We start from the raw sequence: 13211 nt of genomic DNA on the forward strand, positions 1-13211 counted from the left end.
AATGGTGAAGGTTACACCCTTTTTTAATTTAGCCAATATTTTGCACAATATTTATAGGAGTTTCCTTGATACATTTAGGTTATGATGGATAATAAAGCAAGTTCGCTGGAGACTGTTTTATTAACCCAGGTATTGTGCATTTCCTAGCAAATGAAGATAGGGATTTGTCCTGATTTCCAATTGGTCTCTGCCCATCCTGCTGTGATTTTTATTTTTTTTTTTGGTTAATGTAGGCATAAAAAAAATTAATTTTTTTTTTTATGTAGATAACAAAACCAAACAGAAATTAATTGAGGAAAAAAAACCACACTTCCAAAGATACAGTTTGAGGTCATGCACATATACTAGAAAGAATGTGATTGCTGAAATCTTTGTGTTGGCAAGGGGGGGGGGGGGTGGGGAAATGAAAGACCCTTTTATTTTATTTTTCTCAAGTCTTCTATCATTAAAATCTGATTCTAACAGCAGAATACTTCTCTTTTTCATGTCTGTTGAAAAGCAGCTACACCATGTATCAAAGCCATCAGTCCAAGTGAAGGATGGACTACAGGAGGTGCCACTGTCATCATCATAGGAGACAATTTCTTTGATGGGTTACAGGTCATATTCGGCACCATGCTGGTTTGGAGTGAGGTAGGTGTTGTCTGCACGGTAATGTCTAATAGCTTTGTCTAGCTTGTAGCTAGCCTGTCCTTTTTCTGTGCCATGCGCTAAATCAGCAACAAATCTTGAGATGTGAATTGTGGGTTTTTTTCCCCCCCCCCCATTCAGTTTTATGAAAATAATTAGTCAGCTTTACCTGTGGCAGAAATCCATTACAGCCAGGGGATTTGCATCTCCTCTCACTGGCCCAGAATTTAGCTCTTTTTTTTTTCCTTTCTTTGCTTTCTTTCTTTTTTCCCCCAGCAAAGGGAAGGATAAATTCCTGTGTGAATAATTCTGCATTTAGCACTACAATAGCTAAGGGCCCACAGGAAGCAAATGTTTAGGTGATTCTGCTTTCCAGGGAAACTGGCAGCTTGTAGCTGCAGCTCAATGAGGTGGAGACTGCAGAAATTCAGCACCTCTGAAGAGCATATCCTTAAAGTCTAGGCACTCAGTGTAAGTATCTTTCTTTGTAATATGGAATCACAGAATCACAGAATGTTAGGGGCTGAAAGGGACCTCAAAAGATCATCTAGTCCAATCCCCATGCCAAACAGGATCACCTAGAGTAGGTCACACAGGAATGCATCCAGGCAGGGCCTGAATGTCTCCGGAGAAGGAGACTCCACAACATCTCTGGGCAGCCTGTTCCAGTGCTCTGTCACCCTCACAGTGAATATGTTTTTTCTTACGTTCACATGGAACCTCCTATGCTCCAGCTTGCACCCATTGCCCCTTGTCCTGTCATTGGATATCACTGAGAAGAGCCTGGCTCCATCCTCCTGACACTCACCCCTTCATATATTTAGAAACAGTAGAATAGAATAGAATAGAGTAGAATAGAGTAGAATAGCAACTAAATACACAGTATTGTATCCACAGTGGGAAATACAAACTCCTCATACCTAGCAGGGCCTCTGTAGTTTCATAGTAAGCTTTTTTTAGGTTTCTTATCCCTTCTTTGCTTTTGCTGCTCCTCCCAGTTTCCTAATTCCTCTCTTCTCATGGCACATAATTAAACATGGAGCCTGATATTTCCCAAGAGTCTGTTGAAAATGAAAACCCGGGAAGCATTGCCCAAACAGACACTTTGAGTGCTCAGGACTGTAGAAGTCAGGGCAGAATTCCCACTGGCTTCACTGGCATGGGAAGGCAGCTCCAAGGACGGGTTTACATTTTGCATTTATGGCTTTCCATAAGCATTTTTGATCTTCTATAGGAATTGTTTTCCCCCCATTATTTTAATACTGAATTAAACACACTAACAAACCAGCACCTCCAAAACAGGTATGCAATCCTTACCCAGTGACTAAGGATCTTCTGATACTTTGCCTTATAAATCTTGCAAATACTGAATCAACACCATAGCTTAATTCACATCCAGCGCATTCCCACTGCTGATTCCATTGCACATATGGCAGCATTTTTTCCATATGAAGAGTATTCTCTAATGCCCTTCAAGGGCTTCACTGTTCTCCCTCTATCATCCTTCCACTTGAGGACGTGTGGATGAAAGGACATTCTCAGAAAAGGAGATATATAAATGAGCTCTATTCTGAAGCCCTTATGTGATCATGAAAGTGCCCCCTGGGTCCAGTGTAAGCATTTTGTGTGTTAAGATTGAAGCTATTATGGCTACAGACATTTAACAGGGAAAGGTGAAGAGGCTGGGAGGAAAGTGCTCTGATTTTTTGGTACTGCAGAATTGGGTCTTTCGTTATACATCTTGATCTGTTTATTAGTGGATGCCATTAAGTGGCGATTTCTAATCTCAGGAGAGAGAGTGTTAGTCAAAACATTACTTGTGATGGTTGCAAGGCATTGTCATAAAATTAATAACGTTAGAAGGGGTCCAGACCAAAGTCTGTATGTACTGTAGGAGGCTGCAGGTTGACTCTGAGACTATTTCACTGTCTCTCCCTCACCAAATTACTTCTCAGTTTCATAGCCTATTAGAGCAATAGAAAATCCTATGGGGGGGGGGGGGGGAAATTCTAAAAGAAGAAGAAAGACTTGCTAAACAAGTGCAGAAATGCATGAGCTGCCTGAAACCTAAATAATAGTGATCTGTAAGCATACAAATATATGCAAACATATATATAGTCATCTGTAACCATACATATGGCACATACCAGGCATCTAGGAAGAACAAAATCAATTCTTTCACTTGCCTTTCCAAGGTCTAGTGCTTTTTCAGTACCCAGGAAGAATGTTTTTGTTTTAACTGAACTGCCCATCTTCTGGATTTCAGTGCCTTTTCAAACCTGGGGCAAATTAATTCTGAGTTCCCAGGCAGGCCCAGTTGGGAGCAAACCTGGCCAGTGTTTTTTTTTTGTTTGGTATTTTTCTTTTCATTGAATTCAAGAAGAATTTTCTAGTCCATCCTGTTGTTTTATGGATCCAAAGAAAACATATTTTTAACTGAGCTGCAGAAAATCCAAGCCAGTAGTAGATAGGTGGAAACTGAAGGAAAAAAGAGTGAGTTTTGGAGAGCATTTTCACATGGATGTTTCTAGCTTCCCTTTCGGTTATAATTGCAGGTGGTTTGGGGGATGAAGTCTAGTTTTTAATTTAAGCATCATTTTGCCACAGACTTTGCTTGGGACCTTGGGCAAATCACATAATCTGCTTAAAGTTCAATTCCCTTTTCTCTAACAGAGTAATAAGATTAGCCATCTCCTTTGGAGAGGTGCTGCAAAGATAATTATTGTAAAGGTCCTATATTACTCAGATTTTATTATAGCAAGATCCAAGTACCTGAGATGCATTGATATTTAAAATAGATATCCCACCACAGTTTAGAAGCAAAGTTAAAAGCCAAAAAGCAAAAAGAAATTGTTCATTCTAAGGGTGAATTTGTTGCTGTCAAGCAGCATATGCTATAAATAATTTGAAATGTAAATAATATATTTTTAATTTATTTTACATGTATTCAAGTTTTGTAATTGAAATATTTATATGCTTGAAACAGAGTTGACTGTGTTAAAAAAAGGAGGGTTGAAATGGGTTCTGAAACACATATTTATTATTTAAGCATATGTTTTAGCTGTAAACACTCTAACATAATTACAACCTTCCTCAGCCAGGGAGAACTAAATAAAAACTTAATTTGTCACATTAATTTTGTGCAGAAATGCAGATACCCTAAGCCAGGAGGTTCAATTAATCCTTACCTCCCATATTACTTTATAAAAATGACTTTAAAAGCCCTTGATATTTTTAGAGTACAGCAAAATGGGCCATCTAACGTCTATTTTCTTTTTGTTTTTGGAAGGACTTTCATAACAGACAAACAAACAGCACTGGTATATCGTGTGCACATGCTGAATCTGGACAGACAACTCCCAGCAATAGTCTGTTTGCCAGATAGTCTCTGCCTGTCTGTTTGTCCAGTCCACAAACAGAGTTGTTATTTCCAGGTTTTCACCCAGCGTTCTGGAGCTGTGCATTGTTGCAAATCTTCCAAATCTGGGCCACTGATAAAAATCCTCTGTTGTTTCTCTCTCTTGCTTGGGGAGGCTGAAACTCTGAGAGTCAAGTTCCAGAGCAAATACATGATCATGAAGACAAAATTAGTTTCTTATAAATATTCCACAATATTTGCTTAAAATGAGCTATTTCTTCAAACCTTCTCCTGCCAAGAACATTCCTCCAGCTGCACAGAGTCAGCTGGACACAACTTCTTTCCTCCCCCCACCCCCCTTCTTTTATATTAAGAAAAGATGAAGCCCTGAAATGTCAGTTCTGTTACCTTTGTACAGCACAAAAACAGAGGATGATTTTTTTGGGCTGGCTTTCTGGAGGTTGATTTTTAATTTGGGTTTTTTTTTGTTTTGTTTTGTTTTTAATGCTGCTGAATCAAATTCTGTGGCACAGTTTTTTGTTTTGCTTTTTATGTTTATTATTGGTTTTGGAAGTCTCTGTTTCTGAGTGCTTATTTTGGAGCTCTGACTCATTTTGAAAAAACGAGTAGGCGCCCTCTTTTTGAAAACCAGGGTTTATTAAGCAGCGTCTGCGTGCCCAGGATCGAGGCATGAAAAGTCACTGGTGAATCTTTGAAACTATAGGCATCTTGAGGATCCTCTTTGCAACTGAGAACCGTGGTGCTACCTTCAGTTGGTGGGATTTCTCTTCATTTCCCTCCTAATGGTGCTCTTCAGACAGAGTCCAAGTTAAATTTGTGACGGATTGTCACCATTTCCCTAACCACAAACCAGAGCTCAAGCATGCAAAAATAAACTGGTGACTCAGATTAATGACATCTCCTTATAAAATGTCACTTGTAAAAAAAGAAAGTAACCTGGCACTCTGAAGAGTGTGAAATGATGCTGTATCACACAAGAATGTCTAGAATACATTAGCAAACCACAGAAAGAGGCTCCTTGTACCCACTCGAACCAAATGTGTTTTGGATTTTGAAGGACACGCACCTCTCTCCATTCTGAAGGTCTCTAACTCAAGTTTCAACACAATCCACAGCATGTCCCAACTGACATGTAGGAGTTTAGATCAAACAGTTAGTGCAGTTGCCAACTCTCAGATAAGTTGACCTCAAGATAAGAGCAAGAGTCCAATTACTAGGTTTATGTCCAGCTCCAGATCTCAATTAGCCAAAGGCAGGAATGGAAGAAGAAGTTGGATCTGGGATTTTGGCTGGTGAGGTCACCTCCAGCTCACAAGTCAAGGCCTTACTCAAGATTTACACTTGAAAATTGTGTTCAGAAGTGTACTTAACTCATGTTTACAAATTCTTAATTTTTGGCATGTCACTGTTGCAATTGTTGTGCTGTCTGTTAGTGCACCAAGAATTCCCACCTTAGGTTGGAACACAGAAATGGCTGTATGGGGTCAGACACAGAGATTCACCTAGATCAGTATCCTGTGTGTGGCACTGGGCAATGACAGATGTCTATAAAAACAATGGAGTCAGCATGTGATGCTTTCCCAGAACACTCTACCAGCCTCCAACAGTTTGGGGCTTAGAGGCTTCCCTAAGTAATTTCTTTACTTTTAATATCCCTTAATGCTAATAGCTCAGCTTTTCCAGGTGTTTTACATGCAAATATGAAACAGACTGTGCCTTGAAGAAAGCACAACCTGTGACAGTGTGAGCGGAGAAAATGTGCTAGGAAAAGATGGAGCAGATCCCCAAGGTCAGGCCAGAGATTGATGGGGTAGACAGGGACATATCCCATAATCCTGAAGTTATTGAAGCTAGGGCAGATTTGCTCTTGCTGTGAGTGGTTCTGGAGTACCCAGACTTGTGCAGCACACTCTGGGCACTCAGGCTGCAAAACAGAGTTAGGGAGAGCTGGTCCAGGTCCATAAGGCGTTAGGGAACTGGAGTTCAACATCAAAGGTGAGGCTTAGAGGGCAAGTTTTGAAATGCAGTGACATTGTCCCTTAAAGACAACTTATTGATATGACAGCAATATATGGGACTACTAGTGCAAAACCAAACTGGCCTGTTCCTTTCTCTGTGCCTGAGAACTGTGACCTACCTAGAACAAAGGTCTTTCTAGCTCAACACTGTATGCCCGACACGGTCAGTGGCAGATGCTCAGGAGGAAAAGGTACGTGTAATCTCCTGGCATAACTCCCAAGCCTTTAGTTCTAGAGAATAGAGGAGTAAAATATATCCTGAGTATCCTAAACCATAGGATTTCAGACATAATGTTCACCCTTGGGGAATGTGTGGGCGACATTATTGTATATTTGTGGTTTTAAACACAGTTAAACTTATTTACTTCAGAGCACAAAGGAAAACCAAACTGTTTGTGGAGAAAAAACCAGGAAACTTGCTTAACTCTCTCCAGCTCTCTTTAACAATGGACCATAAATAGGTCAGACATTTCTTGGGAACCAGGGAAGATGAGTATTGGAAAATGCCACAAATTATATTTAAAGAACATTAAAGTGGTGACAGACCAGTAAATGCTGGGAAATTCGAAGATGCAACCAGAAGCTGCCTGTATAGCTCATGCCAGAATTGGGTGAGGGGTGCAAGGAATATGCTGATGTAGTAAGATCAACATGTTAACCTTTTAGTATTAAAATCCTTGCTGGTTTTGCAAATATTTTCCCCCTCAAAATGTCACAAATCTTTTCTCATCTTGCCAGTTCACTCAGTTAACTAGAACCACTTGGGGATGGGATTTATCTCAGCTATGTTTGGCTGCCTACAGTTAGGCATTTAGTTTAAGTTTGACATCTTGGTTCATTGGGTAAAGGTAGGTGCTTCCAGACAGCAGCAACAATAAGAGGTGTCTAAAACACTGGAAATAAATTGCTGTTTGGCAGTGCTTTCTGCCCCTGCTGACTATTGAAGGAGTGTAGAGAATTTGACCTAGACTCACAGGCTTTGGTTAGCCCAGCTTTAAAACAACTCCATTTAACTCCCAGCAATCCTTGGAAGTTGGGGGGGTTATTTTTTGTTGGTTTGTTGTAGGGTTTTTTTTTTAGCCCAGTTGATAGAGGGAGTAATTGGGGAAAATGGCAGGTTTATTTTAAAAATAAACAAGCTTCTGAATCCCATGCTTTCAAAGCAGAGCCCAAAACATGTCCTTTGGAGCTCACAGTTGGCAGCATCAATTCCTAACTGACCATTTCTAAACCAGCTTATGACTTCTGTGGATCTGAATGTCTTCTGGAGCATTTGATGCTGGTAACTTTGGTTTTAATCTTCAACTGGATTTAATATTCATTTTCTTATTTTAAATATAGAGAACTTCCTACTGTACATGCCATTTCCCTCAGTAACACAGATGGCTCTCAGACAGACATTACTCTGCTGCTGTGCTTTTTCAGTCCTGTCCCCTAAACAAAGAACTGGTTAAAAGTCTGGGGTCTTGGTAGGATCTCACTACGATTTGAAATACTTGTTTCCTAGTGAAAATATGAATAAATTCAACTTTTTATTTAAAAGAAAAAAATAAATCTATCAAAATATATTCCCTAATCCAGGACACAATTTGGCCAACTGCACAGAGCAGTTGACTGTGTGTATAGGGTGTCCATGTCTTTGCTCACTGTCAAGGCAGGTTATGATTTTGGTTGTTTGCCTCTCCAGAAGTGTGTTAATGTGCCACAGTCTGCTAAAGAAGGGTTATCTGTGTGCCAAAGCTGTATCTTGGTTGCTGGACACAATCACGTCACCTTTTCTGCGTAGCTCTTTGTATTGTGCTTGTCTGAAGGAGCATAAGGAATGAAGAAGACAACATTTCAGTGATGGGGAGGATAATGCTTTAGTATCTAAGTGCAGCAGAGGTTTGAGTTAACACACTATTAATTAATGAACTCCTAGATGGCTCTAACAATAATTTCAAGGACTATGTTTTAAATCCAGTCCAGAATCCTGAAACAGCAAAAATTATCTAGAGCCTAGAAAGTGCAGCACTGACCCACTCCCACCTTTTGTGTTAAAAGGATTGGGATCCTCAGCCCCATTAACAGGCAATTTATGTTTGTCTCTGTATTACTGTGTAAATCCACATCTGCAGAAGCCCTCTCAGATGTGTGTCAGTCACTGCAGTGAAGGCAGACTGGAAGCGGTGGTTAGATGGTTGTGTTTGGTATTTCTCTTTTGAGTGCTGTGATCGTCTGCAAGAAAAGATCCAGCATCCTTCAGAAGCCAAACTTTGCATTTCTGCAGTAAGCAGTCATACCTCCACAAAATAAAGAGAAAATTAAAACAGCAGCACATGTTGTTTTTGCAATGTGCAGATGTCAGCTGGGGACCAGCACGTGGAAAATCCTGCCTGGGCTTGGGCTATGCAGTGCATCACATCCTGGGTCTGTGCTGTGTCATGTTTACACATACAACTGCCTATCATTTATCAATCAGATTTGTTGGACGCTGTCATGACCCCAGTGTTCACCTGAGCAAACATAGGCATCCTGCTGCTTGTAAGCTACAGTTATTGCATTAAACCAAGGCTTATGCTTGTACTAGGAAGCAAGTGCCTGCCATGTATGAAAACAGAAATAATGTTGTTATGGCTGAGAAAGAGAATGCTTGTAAATATTGTAGTCACTGGCTTTTGTGTGGGTTACATCAAGATTGTATTCAAACATTGACAGGTTAATTACATGTTTCAAAGCTTGTTTACTGTCATCTGAGGAGGAAAGTGTTATTAAAGAAGCGTTCAGCATCTAACAGTACTTTCCCCCCCTTTTTTTCTCCCTTCTTAATGTTTTCCTCTAGCTGATTACTCCTCACGCCATCCGTGTACAGACGCCTCCCCGACATATCCCAGGGGTTGTAGAAGTCACATTGTCCTACAAGTCTAAGCAGTTTTGCAAGGGAACACCTGGAAGATTCATTTACACAGGTAAGGATGCTTTTGTACTAGATACAAGGTGGAGAAATAGGGCAGACAATATATCACACTTGCTGGGGCTTCTGCTTTCGTCATTAGAAGCTGTACTGTATTCTGTTATTCTGGCAGAGCGTGTCATTGAGGTACCAGTTTAAGGTTGGATTTCAGAAGTGGATGACTGTAGGGATGAATCTGAAAACAAACCAGTATGGGATTTTTGTTTGCTTGTTTACCGTCACAGTGGGATATCTCATTATCCTGGAGGGGGAAGGAAGGAGGGAAACAGATACTCCAGTAGTTAAACAGAGGATGAGTGCAAGCATGAAGCGAGAGACAGGCTAGTGCAATCGCAGACCTGCCTTCCACAAAGCCTCATGCTAAATGTCTCCATTTCATATTGTCTGGCAAGTGTTAGAATTGTTCCATGCAGCAGCCTCTTTGCCTGCCCATCTCACCTTAATGTAGTTGTCTCTGACTTTCAGAGAGGTTAGATAGCTTTCACCCAGCCAGTGCTGCAGACATGGTGACCTGCAACATGTTGTGGGGTGGCGTACCACACTGACACCGCAAAGTTGAGAGGCTTGGTCTGAAGAATTATTAACAAATAATCATGCTAGGACATTTCAGGTGCTGTCAATGTTAAGCTACTCTCAGTAGCAAAAAGAAGGGCCTAAGAAATAAATCCAGTAGCGACCTAACATTTTTAAAAGAATCTGTGTCATTGATTCCTTGGAAGGGATGCACGCTACAGGAATTGATGACTTGGTCCAGGTTTTGATGTACTTGTCCTTTTATGTGCTTGTTGTTTGACATATGCACAGGACTGCTTCTGTAACTGGTTCATCACAACCCAGGGAAGTTCCCCTCCCCATTCTTGATTGTCTCTGAAACTTTAAGAGTAAGCTATGTCATAAATCCTCATGGCTGTGAGGCATTTTGGATTACACTGGGCACATGTAGTGCTTCAGCTGTGAACGTACACACAGAGACCTGAGGCAAAGAAGAGAGTCAGTCTGGAGAAGAGGAGGCTGAGGGGAGATCTCATGCCTGCTCTCCATGGTGCCAAGCAATAGGACTAAAGGAAATGGTTTCAAGCCTCACCAGGGGAGGTTCAGGCTGGATGTTACAAAATATTTCTTTGCAGAAAGGGTTCTCAAACATTGGAATGGCCTACCCAGGGGCAGTGGTGGTGTCACCATCCCTGGAGGTGTTTAAGCAACCTGTGGACCTGGTGCTTAGGGACATGGTTTACTATTGACCCTTCAGTGCTGGGTTAAGGGTTGGACTTGGATGATCTTTGAGGTTTCTTCCAGCCAGATGAATTCTGTGATTCTGTGACTTTTGTGCTCCAGCTGGGTAGCAAAGCTCTCATTTGCTTTTTCTTCACTCTGACCAAATTGAACAAAGTTGCCTTATAAAGCTTTGTTGTCTTTTTCAAATACCCTCTTCCCCAGTTAGGATTATGCACTGGATTTCTTCAAACTGGGTCTTAAATTGTTCATGTATCTCTTTGCTGGCTGAGCAGCAACCACTTGTGCAGCGTTACTATTTCAATAATGTGTAGAAAAATCATATCTGGACAATAGCACACTATATCAAAAAGGTTCTTTAAGGTTTGAAAGGAAAAGAAAAGGGTCAAATTGCCAGCTGCTGCAAATTGCTTGCATATACCACATGAAAGTGTCAGCCAGAGCTCTGCATAGCCTGTCCATGAATCTTTCTTCTTCTCACTTTCTGACTCGGAGTAAGTTGTGCTGTCCTGCTCGATGTCAAGCCACCAGGGTGGCTGCATTGTGGGTTGGTGAATTGGCAGGTATGCCTGTAGAAGATGAAGAAAGGGAGGAAACCTGCTCCCCCTCGACTTTGTGAACAAAGTTTTGTGGAGTTCATTTTGCGATTTAAAAGTGGCTTCGACCCATTTTGGTTTTGCCTTTCAGATCATCATTAATTAGCTTTGCCAGTAAAAAGGAGGGTGGCGGTTTAGCCTGTCTGCCCAGAAGCAGAAGGCTGAATGTGGAAATAAGGTGTCCCAGGAGGGAGAGTGTTTCCATTTATGCATTTTGCAGGTTAGTGTTTAAAGCACATTATTTTTCATTCGATAAACAGAAGTTATGAAATACCAAACAGCAATGATAAAGTCGAAGCTGATGCGGTCTGCGGGCAATTCTCCCGCTTGTGCAGCTCTTAGGGAGCGATGGTAGACACAGCAAAGCCATTGTGACTGAAATTGTACCTCACACAATTTGCATTTTCCTTTTAGAGAGAGCCTGAGCTTAAATGTGGCTTTTGAAAAAGGTCTAAATGAAACTAAAATAAAAACAATTAATGCATCCTGACCTTCAGAAGTGCCTTCCAGCCCTTTAAACAAAATGCAGGTTCAGTACACGCCTGCCGATTAGTTTTAGTTAATTGAAAATTATAGGATTGACCCAAGAGGAAAATTTTGTTTGCACTCCAATCACTTTTACAAATTAAGGAAAATTACCACAATTTTGTTTAGCTAAGGTTTCACACTGAGTTCACGAAATTAGCTCAGCCATCCCAACAAAGTCAGCACTTTGTTAGTGAGCACTAGAAAAAAACTAATAGTCTATGGTGTGTACAAACGAAGCATAGAAAAAGCTATGATGCTTTAGAGAACTAGGCCAAGTGTTTTTAATTAGGATTATTGGTTCATTGTAAGTTTTGAAGAACAATCAAACTAGCAGATTAGCTGTTTCTTTAAAGCTAGAATTTCTTGCCATTCATTTTTCCCATGAGAACTTGTTTTAACTCCCACATAGCACTATTTTTTTCTTTCCTTTTTTTTTTTTCTTTTCCTTCTTTCTTTCTCTACCCCCCCCCCCCCCTTTTTTTTTTTTTTTTCTTGTTTTAACAAGGCCTGCAGGAAATGGACCAATTGGAAGTTGGGATACAGTAACATTCCCCAGCATCACTCCAGCCGATGGGAGTTTTTCACAATGTTCTTCAGTGAACTCAGTGTTCTGGAACATATTACAAAACCACAGAGGCCAAATGTTTTCTCAGAGGAGTTTGGCCTCTGTTTTTGGCCGAAAACCTTTCAGCATCACTTGCTGCTTATTTACCCTGCTATTAAGAACAAGAAAAGGGGAAAGGAGAAAAAGGAGGAGGGAAAAAAAAGAGCATGTGTGTGTGTGAGAGAGAGAGAGAGAGAAAAAGACCTGGGGTTTGTGGGCGGTGCAGGAGTTGATCAAGCGTAGTTTCCTTTCTGGTGAGAATGTCCCTGCTCGTTAATGGTCCCATTTTGTGGTCAGGTCTCATTTAGAAGAAATTATTTTTAATCAGTGTTCAACAAAATATCCCCTCAAGCCACCTGGCTGTAAACTGTTTTTTTTCTTACTGTTAAGTACTTAAGTTCTCAGAAGAAAATACCCAGTGACCCATTAATTTTAGCCTTTTTTTCCCCCCTTAACTGCAAATAACTTAGTAACATGATCTTTAAGTAGTCCATGTGCCATCTAGGAATCAAGGTCATATATCTACAGATAAATCCTGGCTTTTGTGAGGATTTTTGAAAGAAATAAACCAGTGTTGACCCTGTGCTTACAAGAAAACATAAGTTTTTTGTTTTCCATCTGCAAAGGAAGCCATTAGGATGCACTTACAGAGCAAATATTTCTTAGATACTAAGCTGTGGCATTCCTCATAGCACTTTATTAGAAATACAGAAGTCTGAACACATCTTGCATGTGTGATCATTTTGGAATAATATTAGAAGTCCATATTGCAGATGGAAATACCCAAATGTGCAGGTCAGTATCTCCCTGTGGCACCTTTCATCTGCAACTCTCTTCTGGAATAGAAGAGCACTGCATGAATTGTATCATAGTATCAGTCAGGGTTGGAAGGGACCACAAGGATCAGCTAGTTCCAACGCCCCTGCCATGGGCAGGGACACCCCACACTAGATCAGGCTGACCAGAGCCTCATCCAGCCTGGTCTTAAACACCTCCAGGGATGGGGCCTCAACCACCTCCCTGGACAACCCATTTGTCTCGGTCCGGAGAGCCAACTTTTAGTCTCTCACATCATTCCAGGGCTTCACCACTCTCATAGTGAAGAACGTCCTCCTCACATCCAGCCTGGATCTTCCCACCTCCAGCTTCATTCCATTCCTCCTAGTCCTATCACTACCTGATATCCTGAGAAGTCCCTCCCCAGCCTTCTTGTAGGCCCCCTTCAGATACTGGAAGGCCATAATTAGGTCACCTCAGAGCCTTCTGAGAA

At 41.0% G+C, this 13211-nt stretch overlaps 1 protein-coding gene across 6 annotated transcripts in view; it reads left to right on the top strand.

Moving 5' to 3' along the window:
- The window catches only part of EBF1 (EBF transcription factor 1), a 288454-nt gene that overhangs the window by 209929 nt on the left and 65314 nt on the right, over positions 1-13211 (top strand). For 4 of the 6 annotated variants that reach the window (XM_068161422.1, XM_068161431.1, XM_068161395.1 and 1 more), the window contains exons 9-10: positions 503-633; positions 8849-8975. In XM_068161422.1, the coding sequence (XP_068017523.1) occupies positions 503-633; positions 8849-8975 (258 nt within the window). Of the gene's footprint in view, positions 1-499; positions 634-8848; positions 8976-13211 lie in introns of all 6 variants that reach the window. The other 2 variants (XM_068161413.1, XM_068161387.1) reach the window with 1 other exon arrangement.

Source organism: Melanerpes formicivorus, unplaced genomic scaffold, assembly GCF_026170545.1.
Source record: "Melanerpes formicivorus ecotype bairdi unplaced genomic scaffold, bMelFor1.0.p_v2 SCAF_2, whole genome shotgun sequence".
Taxonomy (NCBI): Eukaryota; Metazoa; Chordata; class Aves; order Piciformes; family Picidae; genus Melanerpes; species Melanerpes formicivorus.